This window comes from Diaporthe amygdali (genome assembly GCF_026229845.1).
Source record: "Diaporthe amygdali strain CAA958 chromosome Unknown NODE_15_length_991109_cov_64_707514, whole genome shotgun sequence".
NCBI lineage: Eukaryota > Fungi > Ascomycota > Sordariomycetes > Diaporthales > Diaporthaceae > Diaporthe > Diaporthe amygdali.
The window spans coordinates 153,652-176,892 of NW_026517035.1; the positions used below are offsets into that span (position 1 = coordinate 153,652).

Consider the following 23,241-nt stretch of genomic DNA (forward strand, 5'->3'; position numbering starts at 1 on the left):
TTGAAAAGACGGGAGTAACACTCGCTCTCCAGGGGCTGAGCTCTGTCCGACATGCCACTACAACGTCAATCAAACGAAATGCTGAGGCTCCATGCAATCATCATGTAAGGAGAGGGTTACAGCCGATAAAGAGGCCTCCTTGAGCCCTGTGAGGCGGTGATGATGAAAAGCACAATCTCAATCGAATTCAGCAAATTTGATTGCCTTGTGAGATGGAACCCGGCTGTTTGTCGCTTATATGTGGACACTGCCATTGTCTGATAGCGGAAGCATGATACCAGGCTCTTGTCTTCGTGTGGAGTTGTACCGAACTCTGGCTATCTCATCAAAAATCCAATTTCTTCTCAAGAATTGAGTTGAGGTACTCCATGTGTTGTAGAAATTGTTGAAAAGTTACAAGTCTTCCTTTAGACACCTCTGCAAGGAGTTGGACTCGTCAACACCAGAACCGGTACGTACAAATCTTCCAGCACAAAAAGTCATATTTCGCTGAATATCAATAGTGGAATAGCGGAACCATTGGAAGTCAACTCCGTGTAGTTCCGTGCCGGAAGAATGGCCAAGTCCATGCCATCAGCGTTCTATGAACATCTTGTTCCAAGAAGCGATATTGCGAGCTGCAGTGGTGGCAGCTGTGACGTAAATGCTACCGGAGCAATCAATTCGGCTAAAACCCAGTGGGAAAAGTTCTCACAGGGTGCTAAAGTTGGGATTATTGTGGGTGCTGCTGTCGGGGCCACGCTGCTGATTTCAGTCACGGCATGTTGTTTATGGCGTTGGTGCCGTAAACGACGAACCACTTAGGTATGCCTTGCCTCTTTAAAAAAAAAAAAAAAAAAAAAAGGTTAGCATGAGTATGCTGATTTCTAGAAATACTAGTGCCTATTGGGGCCCTGTCGTGGTGCGCCGAAACATCCCTGGTGCTCTGTGCGAAGACAGGCTTGAGTGTTGAGACAGATAAATAGGATAATCACTCGTTTCCACAACGTCATTTCGACCTCGAACCCAGAGACTTTTGTGCAGCAGACGTCGAGGGAGTTCTAGCTCCGAACATCATGGATTTTCAACCTATTTGTTGTCCCCAGCCTGCGACCATATTTCTCGAAGGCTTCTCCCCTTTATGCGTTAAATGTATCGAATGTTAACTCCTAGGAGAATATCATGTAACGAAACACCGAGCCTTGGATTGCGTCTTTTTTTTTTTCATTCTTTTTTTTCGGATGTGAAACCCTGCCCGTGAAGGATAGTTCCGCGCCAAATTGCTCTTTGATCCCGCATACGATTCCATTGCGTGAACTGGGTTTGTAAAAATTACAAGTCTAGTTCTGCCTGTTTCCTCCCTTCCCTAGCTTTAGAGAATTGATCTTGCATGGGCTTTCCGTTCATCAAATTTTGCACATTCAGTCGAGCACTCCAAACCAGATTTGGCGACTCTCCCACTTCTCTTACTTCCTCGCCATCCTCCACGGTCTCAATATCGGAGCCTGCTGCCTTCCTCCCACGAGGCTTGTGCTGAGAGAACAGAGGCGGATTGACACTCAAACACCGCATATTGGCGCCGGGATATCCGGGTGGACCTTTTACATCGTCAGGGCTATCCCATGGCGTGTGGTCACGGCAGAGGTGGCTCATGGCATTGTCCAGCTGCTCAATAAGTGTGCCGCCGACACTTAAAGCATGCAGAATTTTCCTCGCGCCAGCTTGTGACAAGGCGTAAGCCTGACTACAAGTCGGACCACCACTAAAGTGCACCCATCGCGTGCTGCGGTACTTTTCACTCTCGTGCTCAAGACCGATCCATGTCTCTGTGATATCCTTGGGATCGCTTGGCAAGGTTTCGTCGTCCTGCAGTGCGTAGTATGTGTATCGCGCCGATGACAGGTCGTAAATTTCGTGGTGCCCAGGAATTCGCTCTGGGAATGTTTCGCCGCAATGCCCCAGCCACAGGATGTCCCAACCTTCACCGTAGGGTGAGTTGATATTGTCCCATTTTCTGGTATTTGGGCTCAATTTCGACACAAAGTCCTCTTCCTTGTGAGCTCTTTCGAGAAGCAGTCGCGTTCCCTCAGAGATGGACTCAAGTTGTTCTTTCAAACGAACATCCCAATCGGCATCGTCCTCTAAAATAAGGGCGCTCGCTATATTCTCCTCGACCATACTTGATGGGTAAAATCGTCAGTCCGGCTACTACAGTCATTGGTGAAGTCGGCACCTACGTTCGAATCACATTCATTTGGCTGCGCCAGGACCCAATGCCTCCATCTCGCCAACCTTTCCTGTCTACGCCTAAGGGCAGGGCTTTGTCCGGCACGTTTGACCCGCGAATCGCACTCGTCCATGTCAGTCTGATATCGGTCAGGGCAGAAATGAGAGACAAAGCGTCGCGCTTGTCTGTCCGCTCCGGTAGATTGATGACAAATATTTTCTGGAACCCCAGTGTCTCATTATAGACTAGTTGCTCGTGGATCTCGGCTGCGGATTCATTCTGGGAGGGAACAGGAGTTTCCTGATCGGACGGTTTGCTGCTTGACTGTATGCTGAACGAAAACGCTTGCTCTGGTTTGCCCAATGGCACTGTTTCCTGTTCGCGCGGTGACGAAGATAACGACCAAAACAATACGGCTATGGAGACATACGCGGCAATGCGAGCATATATGCTGAATGCGGCTCTTTCACTCGACTTTTGGCCACTCGTAGTCTTTTGCTGTTTCCCGGCCTGCTTTCTCATTGTAGAGACATGCTCCAGGAGTCTGGTGTCACTAGCCGCAAACCAGGCCAAGAGCAGCCAGACCCACGCTGTCGGTAATGCAGCCATCTCGCCCAGCGACGATCGACCGAAGAACTGGATGTCAAAGTGTGGATGAAAGAATGGATTGTTCTGATGTTGTTCTTGAAAGAGGGCCGGGAGCGCAACAGACGGGCCTACTGGGCCTTTTGTATCTCCAATGGCACTGCCGGCGTGCGTATAGACGAGGGCGTTGTGGCTATGGTCACTGCTGGGATTTCGTCTGTGCTCTCCAATCAGAAATTTGGACGGCTTGGCGATTAGGTTGCAAATCGAGACTCGACTGTTTCAGTTGTGACCCCGAATGTGAGCCTCTGCGGCATAATGAAACATCCAGGGGTCCGCGCAACGAAATGCGCCTTAGAGCTGAGAAGGACTTAGCTTCTGTGCGCATGAAAGGCCTGTCAAGATGCAGGATAGTGTGAGCTCAGACAAACTGTGATCCTCAGACGGGTAACTTCATTGGCTAGGAAATTGATCGCGACATTGCGCGCACCCATGGAGAGTTGCGCTTCAAAACCCCCTCGCACACCCTTTGCGCCTCGTTATCTTTTATGTTGTCTGGATCTCAGTCTTCGCGATGCCCATGCAGAACCCTAAGAATGCAAGCATGAAACCAGCAATTGCAAAACCGCCTTGAACATCGCTTCGCACAAGAGACCAAATTGTTGCCAATATTAGGGCAGCCAAGAAACCTGAACAGCCGCAAAGAAATACAGCGAACCAATTCAGACCTTCAACAAACTGTACTCCCCATCCCACTGCGCTACCCTTCTGAGGGCAGGCTTGCAGCTTCGCGCGGATTTTCTTTGGAAATTTCCGGTACAGTACAGGAAGAACCTCTGCATCCTCAGGATGCTCAAGTAAGTGTGTGAGGAGATTGGGCCCGATGGGAGGATTGGTCTCGGCAGGGAGGGGATCGAAGGAGTAGGTGTTGTGTGCTTGACTTTCGGATGGGACATCGGGGCATCTTTGAATATCCACTAGCTGGCTCTGATACATCTCAAACTGTTGAAATCGTTAGGTATTGTCAATCATGTCAGGCATATGAGGAAATGGCACGCAACAACATGACCTGGGACAGTCTGCGATGACCAGAGGCTAGCTTGCCGGGTAGAAAGGGTCAAACTGACCTTGACAAAATTCACAGCCTGCACCTTGCGCAGCCAAGCCCATGGCCTTTTACCATGGTTATCGTAGTAGTGACGCAGGACGCGGAAGAAGTCACGGTCGGAGTTTATTCTGCAAATCTCTGCCTGCCATAACTTTGAGGCCCACCGCATGAAGGGAACGCATAGCAAAACAAAGTTGTGGTCCATCTGAGGAGTTTCTGGCATCAGTGGACACGTTCCCAACTCTTCTGCAGTTCGTTTCGATGGCTGATGGCGCGGTAGACTGGAACCTTTGTTTTTAAAGGGCCAAAGCACAGAGCGGAGCTTTGCGCTGCATGAAGATATCGGACCTTGACGCATGACATTGGACGATACGCTCGGATTTAGACTTTCATCAGTTCCGTGCACAATGGAGAAATAGTCAGCCAGGAGCTGTTCGATCTTCGAAATGGCCCCTGGCTGAAGCTCAATGTAGTCATCGTAAAGCTTCATCCCGCATTTCTATACGATGGTCAGTACATTTCAAGTAAGGAAAACATCAAGAGAAACTAGCACTCTATGTTTGGAGTGACCGGGCAGTATAATGGCATTACGAAGATAACTCACGCATCTCCATCGCACTCTTCGTTTCCCGGGCTCGGGAGCAGGCTCATGAATTATAGAGACGACATTCGAAAAGCAGACCTCCGCAGATAGAAGGAATCTACTGACGATCCCATCGACACCTGGGTGCGGAAACCCAACGAACGCCTTGACATTGGCCTCTAGTGCCAGTATAGGGGTCGTTTCAAAGAGAAAGCGTTCTGACAAATCGTAGACGAAGTTCTTGTCGTTGTCATCTCCAACCTTCTCTGCGTCTATATTGTCAACTGCCCGGTCGGCGCTATAGTCCTCTGCTTCCTCGTGGTCATCTGAGCCTTCGTCATGAGCTTCCCAGATCCTGTGTGCAATATTGAGTCGCGATTTGCGGACAAACTGAGATGCGGCGAGACAGATACCGCTCTCTGAATCCTGAACAGTCGCGGCACAGCCTGCCAGGTCTTCCGAATAGCGCCTGATGAACCTTTCAATCGTAACGACACCAATACTGCGAGATCCGCATCGGACTAGTAATTGTGGCCAAAGATGCTTCAGGTCTCGGAATAACAGCAGACGCCGGAAGATGGCCTCGGTTGCATCGCTGTCGACAGTAGTATTTGTCGATACTAGTGAGCTGATCGATTCTGTCTCTGACTCCACGGATTCATCGGACAGGCATGACTCTGAATCTGTTTCAATGCCACCTGCGAAGACATAGTCTTCAAAATCATCGGTCTGGCTCGGAGTTGCCAGTGGGTGGGAATCACTGTAGTCACCAACTTCTTCATGATGGGAATCTGTACCGCGAACGTGGTAATCTGCATGCTCTGTGATCTCGAAAGCTGTTGGTGTATCAAGTTGCTTTCCAGTCGTTATAGTTGTTCGAGGGAGTCTCGTTACATTCACGGGGGCGGACGCCTCGCTTGCTGGTGATGGTGCAGTAAGGGGCGAGGACTTTAAGTCCTTCGGATTCAGTTTTGATCCCGTCTTAATCCACTTCGGCGTTCTGATTTCGATCGGAATCTCATTTGATGAAGACTTCTGCGAGCGAGCTGGCGATTTGCGTGGTGTCTTGTCTTTTGCAGCTGTTCTCAGCTGGCCAGACGGCTCATTGAGACAGTACTGTGCATTCTCCCTGGAATGATCGAAGCAGGCGTACCCGACCAGTATTTTTCTTTGATTGATATTGTGTCCTCTCTTCCCGTACTCCGGGCAACGATCGACAGCGTGTTGGTAGTACAGGCATCGGCAAGCGCTGTACAGCTCCAAAACTTGAAAACACATAGTTGTCGTCTGTGCGTGGCTTAAGAATAGCAGGTGAGAGTACGTTGATACATATCACAATCAGGTTCACGAATTTTCGATTCTCACGGAAAGTTTAAAGGTCAAGTGTATTGTCGAATTCGGGAGATTGCCTCGCTGTGTGCCTGACGTGGCAGAGCCTCAGCAGGTGGCGTCTCATTCGACAAGAGTTGCAGAACCCCTGGCAAGCTGCAGGCACACGTGCAGGAGAATCGCCGCCTAGCAAGGATTGTTTGTCGTATCTCGGTCGACGGACGAAGGAATTGGCCGGTAATACCACACCGACAGGCTGACCACCGCCTTGCATGCCAATATCAAACACTGCCCTCTATACTTTGTGTCCTGGGTTAATAGGATAGGACATGTCTATTTTCCGAACGCACCCCGCCAATTCCCCTTTTTGAGCTCTCTGAGATCACTAAAGAGCCGAACAACCATATTGCCTCACCCCAGCGGACTTGTGGTACAGTGGCCGACCAGAATAGTCAGCTGACAAAGGCCGGTTGAGGCTGAACGAACGACAAACTCCTGTCAGAAGATTTGGTCAATGCTCAGAGTGTCAGAGTCAACTAAAGTCATGGTAGCTTCTCAGAATGGTCACCAAGACATTATATCGGCTGGGGGTACAGTTAAAAGCAGGGTACACTGGATCTAGTAATATTGCAGGGAGTATGCACATATCGCCTTGATCAGAAGCCCTTGGCTTATACCTACGACCAGCAAGCCATACAAGACAGCTCAGAAAACTTCTACAGCCACTGTCTCTGAGAAGTCGATACTTGCACAGCCTCATAGCGGGTGTAGAACAAACACCACACCTGTCGTCTGGGACGTTTTCACTCCCTTTTTCCTGCAAAACGCACCATCCCATGATCAAAACATATTTCCCAACTGGCTTCCAGTGTTAGGTATCCCCAGGATAAAGTTATTGGTTATCTGCTGATGTTTCTTCGCACCCTGTCCGCCAAAAGTGCCCCAGCTACCACGCCTCGGACTGATTTCCATCTCTTCGGCGGGTGGCGATGGCGGGTATGGGGGCCGTGGCTTGTGGAATGTTATATGAGGTCGACTCCCGGACCATACCTCGCCGCCACCCCTCGTATGAGGCCGTGCGTGTGAATTGTCATTGGCCGTGGTGCTCATGGGTTGCGACTGATTCCGTAAGTACCCAAAATCCGGCATGGTGTGTTGAGGTGGGTCAGCTGGCTTTTGCTCCGGCTTTTTCAATATCAATGACTAAAGCGACATTTATTAGTGTAACAGTTCTCCACGGAGAAATCAAAACAAAACAAAAAAAAAATTACTCACTTTGGACCTCAACAATTCCGCTCGCTTCAACCCTCGCCGAGCATCCAGACTAAGACGAGACTGCGACTCCGTGCTCGTATGCTTCAGCCCCGGACGCGAGAAATTCCGCGCAGCACTGAAACTCGGCGGAGGTCCCGTACGCGATCCCAAGGAGTACGTCCGATCAGCTGTCGGTCTCGGGCCGAAAGATTGTTCGGTAGCGCGGCTAATCAGATTGGAATGGCTGCCCGCCCGCCTAGGCGCGGGTTGCAACCCAGGACGGACCCGTGGGCTGTTCAGGCCATTCGACTCAAGATATTCGGCTGCTAATCGCCGCTCCTCGTCCAGGTCGACCTCATCATTGGTAGCTGGTGGAATTTTGATGATCCGAGTCGTCGTCGTTGTGGTGATAGTTGTGGTGGTCATAGTAATAGTAAGCTCGCCCGTGACAGGGTCAGTATATGTGTCGCGCTTGACGACCGGACTGGAGGTTGATGTGGATGTTGACTTGGTGTGCTCGACCGGCGCTATTGACGCGTTGCTGAGTGATCTTGGGTTGAGGCTCGGCGAGGCGGGGGAAGCGATGGACTCCTTGGGCTCGCTGGAAGCATCCGAGCCACTTTCAATGATCTGGCCTGGCAGGCTGGCATTCTCAAAAGTCTGGCCATGGAGTCTCCTTGAAGATCCAGCTCGGTAACTGTCATCACTTCGACTGCTGCTCTGTTTCGCCGTTGAGCTAGCTTGAGATGTCTCGCCGCTTTTGCTTCGCCAGAACTTCCACCGCGGTCGCCTTCCTTCTCCTTCAGAGTAATATGGCATGTTTGATGGCGTACGTGCACCCCTCGTGCTGACCTCCCAAGGCCCGAGTGAACGACTTGTTTGAGACGTGAAATGAGTTGCCAGATCGCATTGCACGGTCGTGCGTTTTCAGTGTTGAGGAATTATCTCGCAATGCGGCGACGTATTCAACCAAAATCATGCGTTAATTCAACGACCGAGTCTGACGTCTTTGTTGGCATTGCCGGGTGGCACTCTGTCGCGTGGATCACGATGAGATGCCTTGAGTGCGACGGTGTTGAACAAAGTCATCATTGAGAATCCCACCATCGGACTTCAACCTGTGCCGTGCGGCATCCCCGGTTGACCGAAGATGTGGAGGCGTAATGCTGCGCTCGGATGAGATGAATGGCCAGAAAAGAGGAGCGCGCAAGAATTAAGTGATTGGAGCAGGCCGCCTCCCTGTTGTACCCGGCGGACAGTGCCCAATTCGTTCCTGCATTGATGTGGAGTTGAGTGGGCTGAGGATTGCCGTTTCTCGAATGGTTACTCGCAGCCTGATAATTAGACCGCTGAGGTGAACTCGAGTCAAAGGGCTCAGCAAGCTTAATCTCTCTCATAAACTAGGTTTTAGGTACCGGTCAAGGTTGGGCGTGGGGGTAACCTTATTCTGTTAGGTTCAAACACGTACAACGCAGTGACGAATAGAACGAGAAGGGGGTATAGGAGAAAATCTCATTGGCTATTAATTGAGGCTGTCGTTTTACATGCCGATTTCCGTTTTTCCTGGTAGCGAAATCGCTTATGTACAGCTAGATCTGAGCATTGCTCTCATGTATCCCACGGAGACAGATGAAGTGGAGCCACACCTTTCTCACCTGGACAAGGTAACGAGTGACCACTGCCGCCCTGTTTGGTAACCACTGCCGTGATACAAGGTCAGCGCCGCAGCCTGCATTGCAACTGCAAGAAGTTTCAAGTCCGGATGGGAAGAGAAAGGACTTGACTAAAACTCTATTGGACCTTGGCATCACCCAACGCTCGTGGCCTGCGTGGAAAATACGACGCCTGCACATGGGGCTGCATCGTCGCGAGCCCACCCTGCAACCCGGTTACCAGTCAAAGCCAAAATCGACAGTGGGCCCTTTCATCCGTTATGTCCGTGCCACGGGGCTCGCGGAAAATTAGACTTCGTATGCAAGAGCTGGGGACGTGCACCCATACGTAGAACATAACCTCCGAGTGATGCTCATAGACCTCTTCTCTTTGTTTCAAAACCCATAGCATATGGAGCACTCATATGAGGGACCGAGCAAGAAACGAACAAGGAGCATGGGGGTGCTGCTGCTACAATGCTATTGGTGAGGCAGTATCTAGCGCACCTTTGGGCACGGAGCTGAGCATATCGAGTTCAACCGATCATCGTCAGCTCATAATAAAACAAACTGTATCATTTTGACAGTTCACATTATGAGGAAAACTATGGTCAAAGTGTGCACGCACAGGGGATTGGTTGCTGTCCTCGCTTGGATGCAACCTACAAGCTACATCCCTCCATCCACGTTACATACATGTATATTGAGGTCTATGACTTAAAATGGCCAAGCTGGAGATGACGCCCGGGTGAACATCATATAAATATCTATGCGATCCGCCAGTCGTTAAAAGCATCTCGAAGTCGAGAACACAACTGCTCTGTATGGGGGTTTCTCAGGGTTAGGGCGAGCCAGTACTAGCGACTGGGGGAACCAGGGGGGGGCAGGGGGGGATGCAGCTGCTCATGAGATGAAACCTAAATTCACATGCCGTCTCCAGCTCGGGATCTAGAACGCCACTCAATCCGACCATCAACCTCCAACAAAACCTTCCGCATCAAGGCCATCACACTACGTCATGGTCTCACAACGCCTGCGCCTGCTCGGGGCGCTGCTCGCGGTAGCCATCCCGACAATCCATCTGCTCCGGCGCATCACGGCCCGCCGCAGAAAACTGACCTCGGCAGAACGCGTCCTCGTCCTCGGCGCGTCCAGCGGCGTCGGCCACGCTCTCGCTCGGCAGTATGCCCGTCGCGGCGCGAGGGTATGCGTCGTCGCGCGACGCACTGACAAAATCAACGCGCTGGCCGCTGAGTGCGGCGAGGGCTGCATCGGCGTCGCGGCTGACCTGACTGTGGTCGAGGACATGGTCAGGCTCCGGGAGACGCTCGCCCGTGAGTGGGGCGGTCTGGACACGATCCACTTATGTGCTGGAGTGTCGGCCTTGCAGCCTGTGATGGCTCTCACTGGGGCGGAAGGGAAGGAGGATGCTGTCGGACAGGGAATACAGGACGCTGTGGATATCGCTGGGAAGGCTGTCCAGGGCAATTTTGTCGGGCCTATGGTGGCTGCTCTGACGTTTGTGAGTCTTTGCATCATCTCGTGACCTTGCTGAACAACTCTCAATGGACAGTGTGGTTAATGTCTCTCCAGATTCCAATGTTGACGCGCACATCCACTGCACCGGCCATTGTACTCGTCTCTTCTATGGCTGCCCTGGTTCCGGCACCAACACGAGCTCTCTACGCCGCGACCAAGGCATCATCGTTGCTCCTGTACCAGGCACTCGCCATAGAGCACCGGGATATTGCCTTCACCTTCATCCTGCCGGCCACCATCGAAGGAGACTTCCGGGCATCAGCTGTCGACTCGGGCCCCGTCCGTGAGGCGGACCCGAACAAGCACGGACTCAAAATCAACTACGTTGCGTCTCGGTGTATCGATGCAGTTGACAAGGGTGTCCGCGGCAGTCTGATGATGCCATGGATCCCATATGCCTTTGCGCATCATTTGTACTACCTCTGGCCGTCGCTGATCGAGCGTATGGCGGCGAGGAAGTATAATTTCTCCGCCTGAGGCATGATGCGCATAAAGACTACGGTGAGAAGGTACGGTGCGAATCATGGCTTGTTATTAATAGCGGCTCCGGAGCATCAGGTTTAGAGACTACCGTCATTGATACATGACCAACTGCTTCAATAAGAAAGCGGGCAGGTCAACCCGTCAATTGATCGGAGAACGGGACGGAAAATCTCAATTAGTCGATGAATTCCAGTGCGACGAAGGAACTAGTAAAGTAGACACACATTTTGAATTGATATCAATTTGATAATTCATCCTACCTTATCCGAGACGCGTAGCGTTCCTATAGTCCTTCGGCACCATGTTGAATGGGCCTACCATTGTCGGCTGCGATGGCCATTTCTTACCCTGAGCGAAACCAAAGCCCCTAACGGACACTAACAGGAACCACCTTGGATTTGATACACTTCCCAGGCAGATACCCAACTCCGACGCGTTGGTATATCTGACGCCCGTCTTGGTCCCGATCCTTTGTTGGTTCAATCACCAAGAGATAGTGTGTTCTGCGGCTGTCTTTCATGTTCACCGTTCCCATCTTCCGACCTAAGACAATGCACTTGGTTGATGGAGGCGGTTTTTTGCTAGTCCGATCGAAAATGATCTCTCCGTCTCCATCCTCGATGGCGGTCGATACGTCGTAATCGCGAGCTTCAGCTACCAAAGCATCCCGGACCTCCTCCCCCGAGGACCAAGGAGATTCCAAAGGTTCCCAATACACCCCTCCAAAGGGTGGGCTGATGTAATCAATGCTGCCAGTGTACTTCATCCATGACCAAGAAGGCACGTGTGTGATGCCGTGATGTGGGAGGAATGTAATTGGAGACATATCGGGAGTTTTGTCAGCTCGCCGCCAAAGCAGACTACGTCGCAGGAGCCCGCGACCTCGGATGTGACCTTCGCTATCTTGGTGCTCCTCATCAAGAACACCAAATCCGCCCCTGGCCCCAAGTACATTCAAGACTCGGGCCTGCAGGCTGTCTATAGCCATTGGTCGATCAGAAGAGTCGGAAAGACCCAGACTAGAGTATCTTTTGTATAGGTCTTGATATCGGAGGATTTTCTCTCCTTGTCCCGCTCTCATGATGATTCGGGGGAAGTTCGGGTCGCCCATGAAAGTGGCAAGTTCACTAAATGGGATTGACTTGTCAGCTTCTAAATCGACATGCAACATGAGGGCGGATCGCTTACTTTTGCATCTTCGTCATCGTCTCACATCGTATACCATCTCCGCATTCGAAGTATGTTTGATGCTCGGTGAAATACACCGTTCGGCGAGCCAACGCATGCTCCTGGAGAACCCAACCTCTTTTGTTCAACGAGCTTTCTAGAACATGCTCACTGAAATCATCGATAGCCTCGCAGATATAGAATGCCGCGGATCCCTTGTCTTGTTGCAATGTGACCGTGGGTCTTTGCTTGCGAGTCTGCAAGAAGCCGGCGTAATGACCTGGGGATCGTGCTGCCGCCAACACACAATATGCTCCACTGTATACATCTTCCATGCGTTTCGCCTCCTCCTTGAAATCGCCCTTAGGTCCCTGAACGATACAGATGGAATCAATCCAGAGGAATGGACGATTGAGAGCGCGAGTGACTTCAACGGCATCTCTGAATGTCTTGGGAAGCTCGGCGAAGGCTATACCATCATCGATGTAACTCTTTCGATTCTCCGGGAGAGTGCGAAACAGTTGACCATTCCCCCATTGATGAGACAGGGCGATCCATTCGCCGTTGTCTTTAGGGCTCGTTTCACGAAGATAAACCTTGGCACCGCCAGGTTTACCCACGTCAATCACCCGTTTTGGCAAGTTTCGGAGATGAGTCAGGCTGGCCGAGCTAGCAAGACTGTTTTCAGCCGACAGCGATGTAGCCGGGCAACAGTCCTGATGGCTTCGGTCACAATGCTCCAGCCACTGCCTGATGATATCAAAGTGAATCTCACTGTTGGCGTCTGCAAGGTCAGGATAGCCTAGCTGAATGTCTTGGTTCTCCCTCATATCTAAAACCTCTGGATTAGGTCCGCTAACATTTGATTGAATCCATGTGGAATACCAAGAGACTTTAACTGATAAATAAAGGCGGGGTGCTTCATACCAAGGCTGCGATAGATGGACAATGCTGGACGCCCTTCGTCATTGATCCGGATCGATGAATGCTTCCTTGTGACTGTGACTGTCGAGTCTCTAGTCGCGCCGCTTTTGGAGCACGCTTTCCAAATGAGCCGACAAAGGTCACATGACTTGGCTTTGGAGTTGGATTTCAGCTGGTACGTCCTGTATGTTTTCTCCGGTTGAGGCTCCCATATCCCTTCACGGAAGTCTCGACAAGCCTCACACAAGTTTAAAGAAGGGTTGGGGCAGGGTAATCTCAGGGACTTCGTTCGGATAGACGATAGCACGTTTCCTGCAAAGTTGTTGTCGGAAAGAAGGTCCCAATCATCAAGTAACTTCACAGACTCGGAGTTAGAGGACAAGACTCCCTTTCTCTGAAGAATCTCGAATAATGAGACACTCACCATCTGCGTCACATTGAGTAAAGGTCTAGTTAGATTCTTACGTAGATTCTACTTACAGTCTAGATGGATGTGTGAGAAAGCACAAGATTAAATCTTCATTAAAGCATCTTGCCTCCACGGGAGGATCACTTACATGCTGATTTTGTTCCAAGAATTAGTTCCGTAATCATGTAACATAAGAGGGTCGTAGAAGGAAAGAAACATACCCCCTTGAGGACCAAGTATTGCCTCGTCAGCGACTAATTCATGGAAATGGGTTGACGGGCTGAAGACTTACGTACTGTAATGTGTCAGCACAACTGGTTTCAACCACTGGGACCCGAAGTACGACTTACATCCTGAAATCATGATCGACTCTGCGATTAGTGCCAGCATTTCATCGGATAAAGCAGTAGGATAGCGTACAGTCTCAAAGGTTTTCGTGTTAGCAATGCGTGAAGGGAGGGATTGTTAGGACTAGGACAGAATAAGAAATACTCACTCGTTCTGTATTACCAGCAGATAAACCTTGCACAACTGCGGACTGGATGTTTCGAAGAATGTCATTCACTTCGGGACCTCTAGGGTTTCGCGGTTGACCTATAAACCAGTAGCTCTCGTCATCCTCACCTTCAACTTCCTCCAATAAATGGAGGAGTTCGTAGGCACGCGCACGTTCCCAGCCACGTCGGCCTTGCGCTTTCGGAAAAGGATCTTTGTGAACAGTTCGACTCACTGCGTTTGCTGGTGACTCTGCTTCGTCAAACGTGATGGCCGGGATTGATGTGTTTACATCTGGGTCAGATGCTGGTAATTCGGAGTTTGGGCTGTCGATATTCATCGTGTCGTTGTCCTCCGGCATGATGTTTTCCGAAGGCCTCATTGTCGTCCCCAGGCGCTCTGGTAACTTGACCACGAGGAGTCGGTTCTGTACGATCTCTAGAAGACTTCCTAGAGCAGTACTTCCACTCTTGCAGATTGGGTCATTGGCCATGTGTTCCATCCATTTAGCAGCAACATCGTGAACTCTAGCTTTTGGGTTGCCATTGTCGTCCAGCTTGGTCAGATAAAACCGCGTATTGTTTGCGTCGTCGATTATGATGCCCTGGTTGAATCGTTTGAGCTCTTCGCGTCCGTACATAAGCCAAATGAGAAACTCCAAGGTGATGCAGCCGAATGCCCACATGTCGTACAGTCGGGATCTCTTCGAGCCGTATTGGCCTGGAATGCGTAGATTGGTGCTCTGGTCACATACTTCCTCTGGAGGTTCATAGGTTCGCGTGCCCCAAGCTGTCTTAGTTCTGGTATTTCGCATTTCAGTCACATGGAAGTGCTGTTTCGCGGTCCCCCAGTCACCAATCTTCAGTGTTCCCATTTCCTTACCGGTGAACCAGAGTATGTTCTCAGGCTTGAGGTCACCATGACGGAAGTTGGGACCGGTCTCAGGATAGTGGGCCTTGTCAATTGCCTTGGCAAGGCCTAGGATTTGACGCACTGTCGCCTTGACCAACTCTCTGCTCAGGGCTGGTCGATCAAAGGTTCTCCACAGGTCTCTCAGGTTCCCTCCATCGGCCCACTCGAACATCAGATAATGATCTTGCCTTCCTGGATCACCTCGACGGAAGGACGTGTGAAATTTGACGATATGTGGCTGGTGGAGCAGGTTCATTTTCTGAAGTGCTCTGGCCTCTTGTCCCCACATGTCGACAATATGCTTGCGGTCTTCTTCGTTTGGCTGAATTTCCTTGACCGCAACAGTTCCAGGGCAGCGAAATTTCTACATGAGAACGCAAATCAGTACGTTGGCGGAAGTTAGCTAATGTGACTTAGGTAAACACTACTTACCGCATCATCCTCGTCGACAAGGTGAGACTTGTCTATTTGCAATTGCCACACGCGGCCAGATGCGCCAGGATCGCACTTCGAAACCCTTTTAATGAACGGCAGTATTGCCTGCGGCTCGAGATCATACGTGAACTTCCTTCTTGAGAACACAGGGGCTATGAATGACCACTGTTGCGTACAGAAATCAATGGTTCTGAGCAAATCCCACTCTTCTGGAAGAGATCCCTGGTCGATCGGAAGACTTTCATCAGAAATTCCCGCGTTTCGCAATAGTTGCATAGCGACTCGCAATTCTTGGGCGGGAATTCCGATCCTGATGGCAATTGCAAAAACCTTTTTGGCTTTAGCCATAATGAAGTCGATCAGTGGGTCCATGGAAAGTCCGTCACTATTGCCTGGCACTGTCTGTGCCTCTCCTAATGCCTTGATGATGGATCTTCCATGAATAAGATCATCGATCACGCCGTCAGGATAGAAATACCGTTCTGTCTGGTCGAATTCACTCAGGACGCGAGCTCTCACAATTTGGGCCGCAAGGCTATCGTCCTTGTCGCGGCGCGCCATTTCGGGCGACAAACAGTGGTGTCTTGATGAAGCTATTGATTTGCGACGGGTATTCTTTCGATTCAAAGGTGATATCAACAAAGGGCTGCAGTTTGGGCGGTAAATCTTTGACTGATAGCAGCGCCAGCTTTATTGAGGCTCTGACACTGCACCCGATCGTTTCGAGGGCGATGAGCCGCCAATCTCTGACCGGTGATACTTACCCCGCTTCAATTGTTCAGCCATTTCCTGAAAGGTTAATCAAATCATCGTAAGGATACAGCATGAGAGAATCAACTTTCGAAGCAGGCTGGGATGTGTCAAGCAGGCTCTGATGTATCAATTGACGCGTGTCCTACCACATCTCTTATCATGCCAATAGACTGTGGCATTGCAAGGCAAGAGATGCAGCCACCTGCTAATTCCAGACAAGCCATTGGTAAATCAAAAGCAAGTCACACCCGAACTCAGCTGCCAAGCGGACAATCCACGGGCTAAGTCTCCCCAGCTGAACAGCACACACAAGCCGGCATACTGCCGTGCATATATTCCCAGTCTTCACATTATCGTTTCAATCTCGGGGCTCTTCCCCCCTCGGATACCGGCAGCTATCGTTTCATTCATCTTCCAAGGTCATGGGCTTGTAGCCCAGGCTTCCTGCACTCTTCAATCTCAGTCTGAACATCACTGAGCGTCAGTTCCGGTCACCATAAGGATGCGGTTTGAGGGGACAAGTACTGCTGAGAGGCGCCTAGGGGCTCGAATACTGTAATGCGTGTTATGTACCAGCTGTTCCGAAACATATAGTATCAGTATAACATACTTGATCGTCATGGGCAACGGAGCTTGCCTACATAAACTTCAAATTTCTGGTCCGGGCAAGTCGAAGTCAACTTCTGTTCCAGCTTGATCGGGTCAATGTTGGCAACTTCTATGCGCTGAGTTGACAACGCCCTCCACCTCCAAATATTACGCGGAAAGGTTAGACGCATTCGGATTTAGAGTAGAAAAGGTACGAGAGAAATGCTGCTTGAGATGATAGGACTTAGATGGGCACGATCAGAGAAGAAACGAAAACTGATCCAGACGACTCAAGCTCTCATCTTGTATACAGATAGCCCCTCTTTCGTATTCAGCAAGGAGTCGAAATCTCACGGCAGATTCTCACCGGTCGGGTGATAGGTGGCTACTGTGTGTCTTCGGAGAGGTAAGAGCGGCTGATACTTATGCAGCCTGAGTTGGGACCCCTCCATTAGAGGTGATGGTGTGTCGGGGAGGACAAAATCGAAGTAGAAAAAGTAGCCTAAAGCGCCGCATTGGGGTCCCCAAGTGTGGTAGAGGCTGCATGTGGTACCTCCAGCCTGCTGCGAAAGGACAGAAAGGGGGTGTGCGGTCTCAGCCTGAACCGGAGAACGAGCCATCTTCCTCGGCCTGTTTTCCAAAATTAGAGATTATGCCTGAGTGAGACTCATGAGGGGGTTTGATTCACTTAGGTATGAGGCAGCCGCCTCCAGACGGTCTTGGAAGATGGCTCGAGGGATTGAGATTGGTCACATGAATTATTGATTTAATGAAGATACTTGGTTCATCCTAGGTGAAACTTCCAACCACAGACGAAGGAGACTCGACTTTTGTCCCTTATTCTGTGTTTTATTTTAATTTTTGGAACTCCTTTCACGGCTAAAGTTTTACCATGTTCTTTGACGGAGCACTGGTGAGATCCATCGCAGTCATGTCCCAGCCCAGCGACACTCTGACACAAGTCGACTCCATCACTACGACTAGGCGTAACGGCGCTGAAGTCAGCATTTTCGAGGCCTTAATACCGGCCGTCACATCAAACAGCGAGCCTGAATTTCCGGCCCGCCAAAGATGGCGCTTTCTTCCGAAGGCTTTCAGTGGCACCCGACCAATCTCGAAAACCGACATCCCCTCTTCCCATCACCAACTCCAGAATGGACAACCCCAGAGTTTCAGTCGACTGAAACTGCATTCTGTCAATTCTCCTTCTGTTAAAAGCGACGGTAAGGAATCTGTAGGTGACTCTGCCAGCGAGCGCAGCCCCCAACTATCAGCTGCAGACCAACACGAAGCTATTGGGAGGATTGAGGCCATTAAATCCACCTTGTTCCAACGGAAATGAGACTAACAAACATCCAAAGCGCATCAGAAGTACCACGACAGCCTCGAAATCTAAGCTGCGGCTCCCTCAAGCCCTCAAGTCAGACAAACACGATGTTGAGAATACGCAACGAATCACTGACTCTGGTCTCGGAGACTATGATGCGTTACCTAGAGGACTTCAGAATACACTTTACAGAGAGATCAATAGATATAGTTGGGCATCCAATAGTAAAGGTTTCATAACGCCCCGGAAACTTGTCAAGCTATTGGATATTCCAACCTTGGAGAAGGAACTAAAGAAATACGACTCTTTCCTCAGTAAAGGGCCGCAGAAGCTGCAGTACCTGCGATTTGATTTTACTGAAAGCAAGAATTCACCCGAAACCAAAGAAAGAAGACGCAACGCTATTGTCGCCACAGCAGAGCGAATATATGGCAACATAGAAGATCAGATGCCGTCAAATGCCTCAGCTAAGCCGGAAAAGATGTTCCCACTACGCCATAAAGGGCGGTTTGATAGATCTTATGTCAAGATCTTGGCTATTTTAATCTTGATCGAGAGGCCAGCAAGAATCAAGCTCTTTGTCGAGGAGGGTATATGCGACGCCGACTTGCCTCTAGTCAAAAAGCCAATTGAGGGAGGATTCGAGGAGCTTCGGCGGAGCACCACTCCAAACGACCGATTAAGATGTTTCGAAAGATGGGATAGTCTAAGCCTGGTCAGATTTGAGGAGTTTCAGTGGAGGCTTCTCGCACCTTCCTTTGAACATGGAAGCGGAAAAATCATCCTCCACCAGACATTTGATTCGAATGTGATTCTTCCTTTTACCTACTTCAGCGAGAGTCCAAAGACTGGTGGATTTGGAGAAGTGACCAAAGTCAGAATCCATCCGGACCACCACAATTTCAACAATGACTGCGTACGTCTCCCTTCATATCACTTCATAGGCCGTGTTCCATATCTCATGACCTTCTGGTTCTTTCAGGCCTACAAGCAATGTTTTGCTATAAAACGTCTAATGTCTCGGAGAGATGTCCTACCCATGTTTGTGAGAGAAGTTGCGATATTGCGCAGACTAAGTAACGACACTACTCATCAGCACCTCATATCCCTCCTATGTACCTATGAGCACCATGGATCGTACCATCTTGTTTTTCCTTGGGCAAAAACTGATCTTCTTACGTATTGGAAGACTGTCAATGTCAGACACTGGGATCGACATAAAACCCTTCCTTGGTTAGCCGAACAATGTCAGGGCATTGCAGACGGACTCTCCCACATACATCACTATCTTACATACTCAGGCAAATCACTTGTTCATTCGGACTCCATACAGAATCTGGCGGAGAAAAGAATGCAAGACGGCTCGGCTTCTCAACAAAGCAGTGAATCTCGTATCCTCCTATATGGCCGCCACGGGGACATTAAGCCAGAAAACATTCTTTGGTTTCCCGCTACCCGCATGTCAAGGAGCAAAGATCAAGGAATACTCAAGCTTGCAGATTTTGGAGTCGCTGACTTCAGCACAAAGAATGAATTTGAAGTTGACTTTAACAGAAGGAGACATCAGTTTCTTGCCCAGTCACCCACGTATCGCTCACCAGAAAATGACTTCGAAGACCCGCGCATCGGGTCATCGTATGACATCTGGAGTCTCGGCTGTGTCTATCTGGAGTTCATCGCATGGTGGTTTGGCCGCTGGAAATTAGTCAAGAAATTTGCCGATGAGCGAACAGATGATGACCAATTTTGGACCAAGCATGCAGGCCTAAACAAGGTCCTGAAGGTGGACACTTTCTTCGAGATAAAACAGAATCAGGGCCCTGGTGGCTCGGAGGCTTTTGCGAAACCATCTGTCTCTAAGGTTAGTAAGCTCGTTCTAAGATCAATATGAGACAAATGACTTACTTACCCTAGCTTATCAAAACTCTGGAATGCCATCGAGACAGGAATACTTTCACGGATGGCTTTTTGAAAGTGGTCAAAGAGGACATGCTGGTGGTTCACCAGCCTGTCAGAGAAGGTCATATACCAGGAAGAAAGAGTGCCAAGGATATTGTGAGGTTGATACATAACTTGCGCAGCCAAGAAGCTTGGAAATTGCCGTCCACATCGCGGCAGAGTACATTGAGTTTTGGAGGAGGGTAATATAGCGTGAAAATACGAGAGACGATATTTCCAGCTCATTTGTTCGAATCGAGTCACCTTTTCGAGAAACCATCGCTCTTTTGAATAAGCACTCGCAAGTCGAATTCCGGATTGATCGTTCTCTTAAGAATGCTATGACCGAACATCTGAACAAGCTAGGGTGTCGTTAATTGGATGCGTTGCGTATGATCGTTACTAATGCATTTCTTTACATATCCTCTTTATGAATCCTTTCCAAGATGCCAGGATAATTTTACTTATGTAGAATCCCTGGAAGAATGCCACTCCGCAAAAAGCTCTGTCGGGGCCAGAGGATTGCCTTGGACAAACACATTTCGGAAACCAAGTTCGAGTGAGGACTTGACCCGCCAATCTCAAGGAAGATTTCACGCCCCCAGAATATAATCGTATGCGGCTAGAGATACTGACTTGGAATATGGAACCTATGGAAGATTTATCCCTCGAGTACCAGGGGTCGCATACTTGCACCGGAATCGCTCATGCTGCATAGACTTGATCAACAATGGGGAAAGGGACTTGGTATTGGCTTTGAAATGATGGCTAATGTGCTCGCTTCACTGCTGTGTACATGGGTTGTTAATAGGTCTTTACTAAAAGGACCATTCCTGATGAAGAGAACTAGTCTAACTGAATAGTTTGATCTGGAGAATATGTTCTGGACTTCGATCGCAATGCCAGGCTTCCAATTTCCAGCTCGTGTGAAGGAACTCAAATACAATGGCATTTCGAGACATCTCAAGATCCGAGTCCAATCATGGACCATACGCGCTAAAGGAGTGTCAATGAATACTGGCTTAGACTTCAAGACGCTTTCAAATTCAATGGCACCATGTGTTATATCGGCTGTTACGAAAAAGCAAAGCTGCTGTTGGGGAATGGTAGCCTCAGTCTCATCGCCACGTGGAGTGGTACTGAGAAGAATCATAATTCCCCGCATGCAGCATACTTGAAGGCTGATATACGCCCTCGACCTATCCAGCCTATTAAGGGCGCAGTAGTACTCTGAAACGAAGTTCAATTTCGTCAGCAATGTCCACACCTACCACCCCAGCAACGACTGTAATGGTTCTATCGGAAACGAACGTGGAACGACGTCAGTCCTGGTGTACGATTCCCAAAAGCGAGCATACTTGGGCCCTAACTTGAGCTTTGTGTTCCATCTTTTCAGGGTTGAAGCGTTGAGGAGCCAGCCAGTTTTGGACACCGACCATCAAATCAGCCCAGTCGTCCTGGCAAAGGTACCATCCGATGACGGATCTCAGACGACACTGAAAGTCCTCCAAGAGAAATAGGAGGCAACCTTTAGAGGCTCGTAGAGCACGGCTGACAAAACAGAACTAAGGCAACTATTCTTTAGATTCACTTGGAACCAGTGAAGGCATAAGATCTTCGCGAGAAAACCCAAGAAGTGTAGCACTGTTCGGGTCCAAAGCATCCGCCACAGAGCTCAGGAGAGCATTTGAGCGACCGGACGGAGGCACCCCATTGACCGTGATCAAGGACCCTCGAATCTCCGCCTGGGTCCTTCAAGTGGCTCTTGCAAATGCGGTCTGCATATGATCGAACCTAGGCACAGCCATCCGACATCTGGACGGGTCCCAGTTGGCAATGTCTCAGATTGCGAGTTTTACGAGTTGCCACATGGCAAATATTTTCTAGCAGCGCATATGGCACGTCTTCAAGATATTCTCGAAAGGCAATGCTGTGCATTTGTCGGAACTGGACCTACGCTGACAACTCGATTTCGTCGAAGGACACATAATGCGCTTGTGTGTGCGCCGCCTTTGGACTCAAGGTCGACACCATAAACATGAACGATTTTGGGAGATCAAAGCCGAGATTGTTCATTCAATATACAAAGAGGACGGGGTAGACGGCAAAGTCAGGAAAGTTTCAGGCACAGACCGCAACGAAGGCCAACTCAAGGGAGAAGACCCTACTTTGACCAGCTTGATGGTAGTCAAGTTTAAGACACGTCGTTGATGCACAAGACACCTGGTTCGATTCTTGGGCTGTAGATGCTTAATTAAGCTACTTCAACCCAGATCACAGACCGCCATCCGTCAGATTCGACGACAAAGGCCCGAAGAGGATCTGTACTGTCCTGGTCTGAAATTTCCACGTTCCATCTGTTTCGACCAGATTGTCAAAGTACTTCGCCCAAGTCTGCTGGAAGTACCCATCATTGACATTGCCAAGCTTGTTCCACGTCGCACTACCAAAATGGTTGACGGGATCAGCAATTTGTTCCATAAATGATGGTGGACGTAAACCGGCACCATGGGTCGCAAAAAATCACATTGTGCTACTTTGGACTTACTAGCTGGTAGCGTTCGCCGTTCCGTCTTCATTAAAAGTGATCAGGCTGTTCACGTAGGTGTGGACGAGGGTAAAGGTATTGTTGAGGGCTTCCTGCTCGAAAGCGATGATGTTCGCGACGCCAACGTGGGGCTCTTCATCAGCGAATTGAATCGAGCCATCGTCTGCATATACTTGTCCTAGTTTCGTCAGGTCCCTGGTATCTAGCAGGAAGGCCTCTGTGGCGAGTGTGTTGCGGATTTGTTCGTAGGCTGAAAGAGTGGGCAGCGAGCTGTTTGTGTTTTGTGCTACGGCGAGGCTGGAGAACAGCAGGGCCAGCGAAGGAAGCGTAATCTGCATTTTGCTGGTCTTGGTCTTGAGGATGAAGTAATTCACGGATAGACGAAACGACCTTGAATTTTGGCAGTGGGAGCACGCTCCGTTGGAAGACTGTGGAAACGAGTGTGTGAGATGAGATACCTGTCGTTTGCAGCTTTGCTCCTATTCAAGTATACTGGCTGTAGCTCACGATGCCTTTATACTAAGTGAATCGGACTCAGACATAATCCCGCTCGGTGAGGTATATTCAGCCCTGATGGGTCAACCTCTGTTATAGTTTGACCCCTGAACCCTAAATAGCGGGAACACTGTTGCATTCCGCTGATCTCCGCTCCTATTGTCACCCACAACCCGATCTAAGCTGGCCAGCACGCGATCGCCCGCTTGCGCGTCCTGCACTATCTCGGAAATTACGTGGTGTGCGTGCATTGCATGCGTGACTAGCATCCGCGCAGATTTATCTAGAAATTATTGTGCACAAATACCATTGTGCTCTACTAGATTCATTTTGGGACGGAAAGAAGGGTGTCAAGTTTTGCCAATTTCGATTGCTCTCAGAGCCTATAAGCACCCACATTATCTCGAGTATAGTCAGAACAACCTCCTTTGCACATGCAGCATCTCAACAGCGACCGGCACAGATCAGATCATTTACTCAAAGAGTGCATATGTACGTGCGTCACAATCCC

The 23,241-nt window shown here is 49.8% G+C and overlaps 6 protein-coding genes across 6 annotated transcripts; 2 read left to right on the forward strand and 4 right to left on the reverse strand.

Moving 5' to 3' along the window:
* Positions 1–1,311: 1,311 nt before the first annotated feature.
* Positions 1,312–5,760, reverse strand: J7T55_009776 (uncharacterized protein; the record flags this gene model as incomplete). Its single annotated transcript, XM_053143726.1, has 6 exons — positions 1,312–2,158; positions 2,217–3,068; positions 3,510–3,793; positions 3,919–4,115; positions 4,248–4,398; positions 4,504–5,760. 6 exons carry the CDS (start codon positions 5,758–5,760, stop codon positions 1,312–1,314), a joined length of 3,588 nt encoding a protein of 1,195 aa, XP_052993295.1.
* An 891-nt stretch (positions 5,761–6,651) lies between these two features.
* On the reverse strand, positions 6,652–7,884 carry J7T55_009777 (uncharacterized protein; the record flags this gene model as incomplete). Its single annotated transcript, XM_053143727.1, has 2 exons — positions 6,652–7,014; positions 7,087–7,884. 2 exons carry the CDS (start codon positions 7,882–7,884, stop codon positions 6,652–6,654), a joined length of 1,161 nt encoding a protein of 386 aa, XP_052993296.1.
* Positions 7,885–9,735: 1,851 nt separating this feature from the next.
* J7T55_009778 (dihydroxyacetone phosphate reductase) lies at positions 9,736–10,733 on the forward strand (the record flags this gene model as incomplete). Its single annotated transcript, XM_053143728.1, has 2 exons — positions 9,736–10,239; positions 10,311–10,733. The coding sequence occupies 2 exons, from the start codon at positions 9,736–9,738 to the stop codon at positions 10,731–10,733; spliced, it is 927 nt and encodes a 308-aa protein (XP_052993297.1).
* A 373-nt stretch (positions 10,734–11,106) lies between these two features.
* J7T55_009779 (uncharacterized protein) lies at positions 11,107–15,642 on the reverse strand (the record flags this gene model as incomplete). Its single annotated transcript, XM_053143729.1, has 9 exons — positions 11,107–11,866; positions 11,928–12,690; positions 12,834–13,012; positions 13,388–13,526; positions 13,590–13,662; positions 13,736–13,777; positions 13,864–13,926; positions 13,970–15,010; positions 15,079–15,642. The coding sequence occupies 9 exons, from the start codon at positions 15,640–15,642 to the stop codon at positions 11,107–11,109; spliced, it is 3,624 nt and encodes a 1,207-aa protein (XP_052993298.1).
* Positions 15,643–17,353: 1,711 nt separating this feature from the next.
* Positions 17,354–19,808, forward strand: J7T55_009780 (uncharacterized protein; the record flags this gene model as incomplete). The annotated part of the gene is made up of 4 exons (XM_053143730.1): positions 17,354–17,656; positions 17,784–18,665; positions 19,083–19,610; positions 19,725–19,808. The coding sequence occupies 4 exons, from the start codon at positions 17,354–17,356 to the stop codon at positions 19,806–19,808; spliced, it is 1,797 nt and encodes a 598-aa protein (XP_052993299.1).
* A 2,153-nt stretch (positions 19,809–21,961) lies between these two features.
* J7T55_009781 (uncharacterized protein) lies at positions 21,962–22,573 on the reverse strand (the record flags this gene model as incomplete). Its single annotated transcript, XM_053143731.1, has 2 exons — positions 21,962–22,130; positions 22,236–22,573. The coding sequence occupies 2 exons, from the start codon at positions 22,571–22,573 to the stop codon at positions 21,962–21,964; spliced, it is 507 nt and encodes a 168-aa protein (XP_052993300.1).
* Positions 22,574–23,241: the final 668 nt, after the last annotated feature.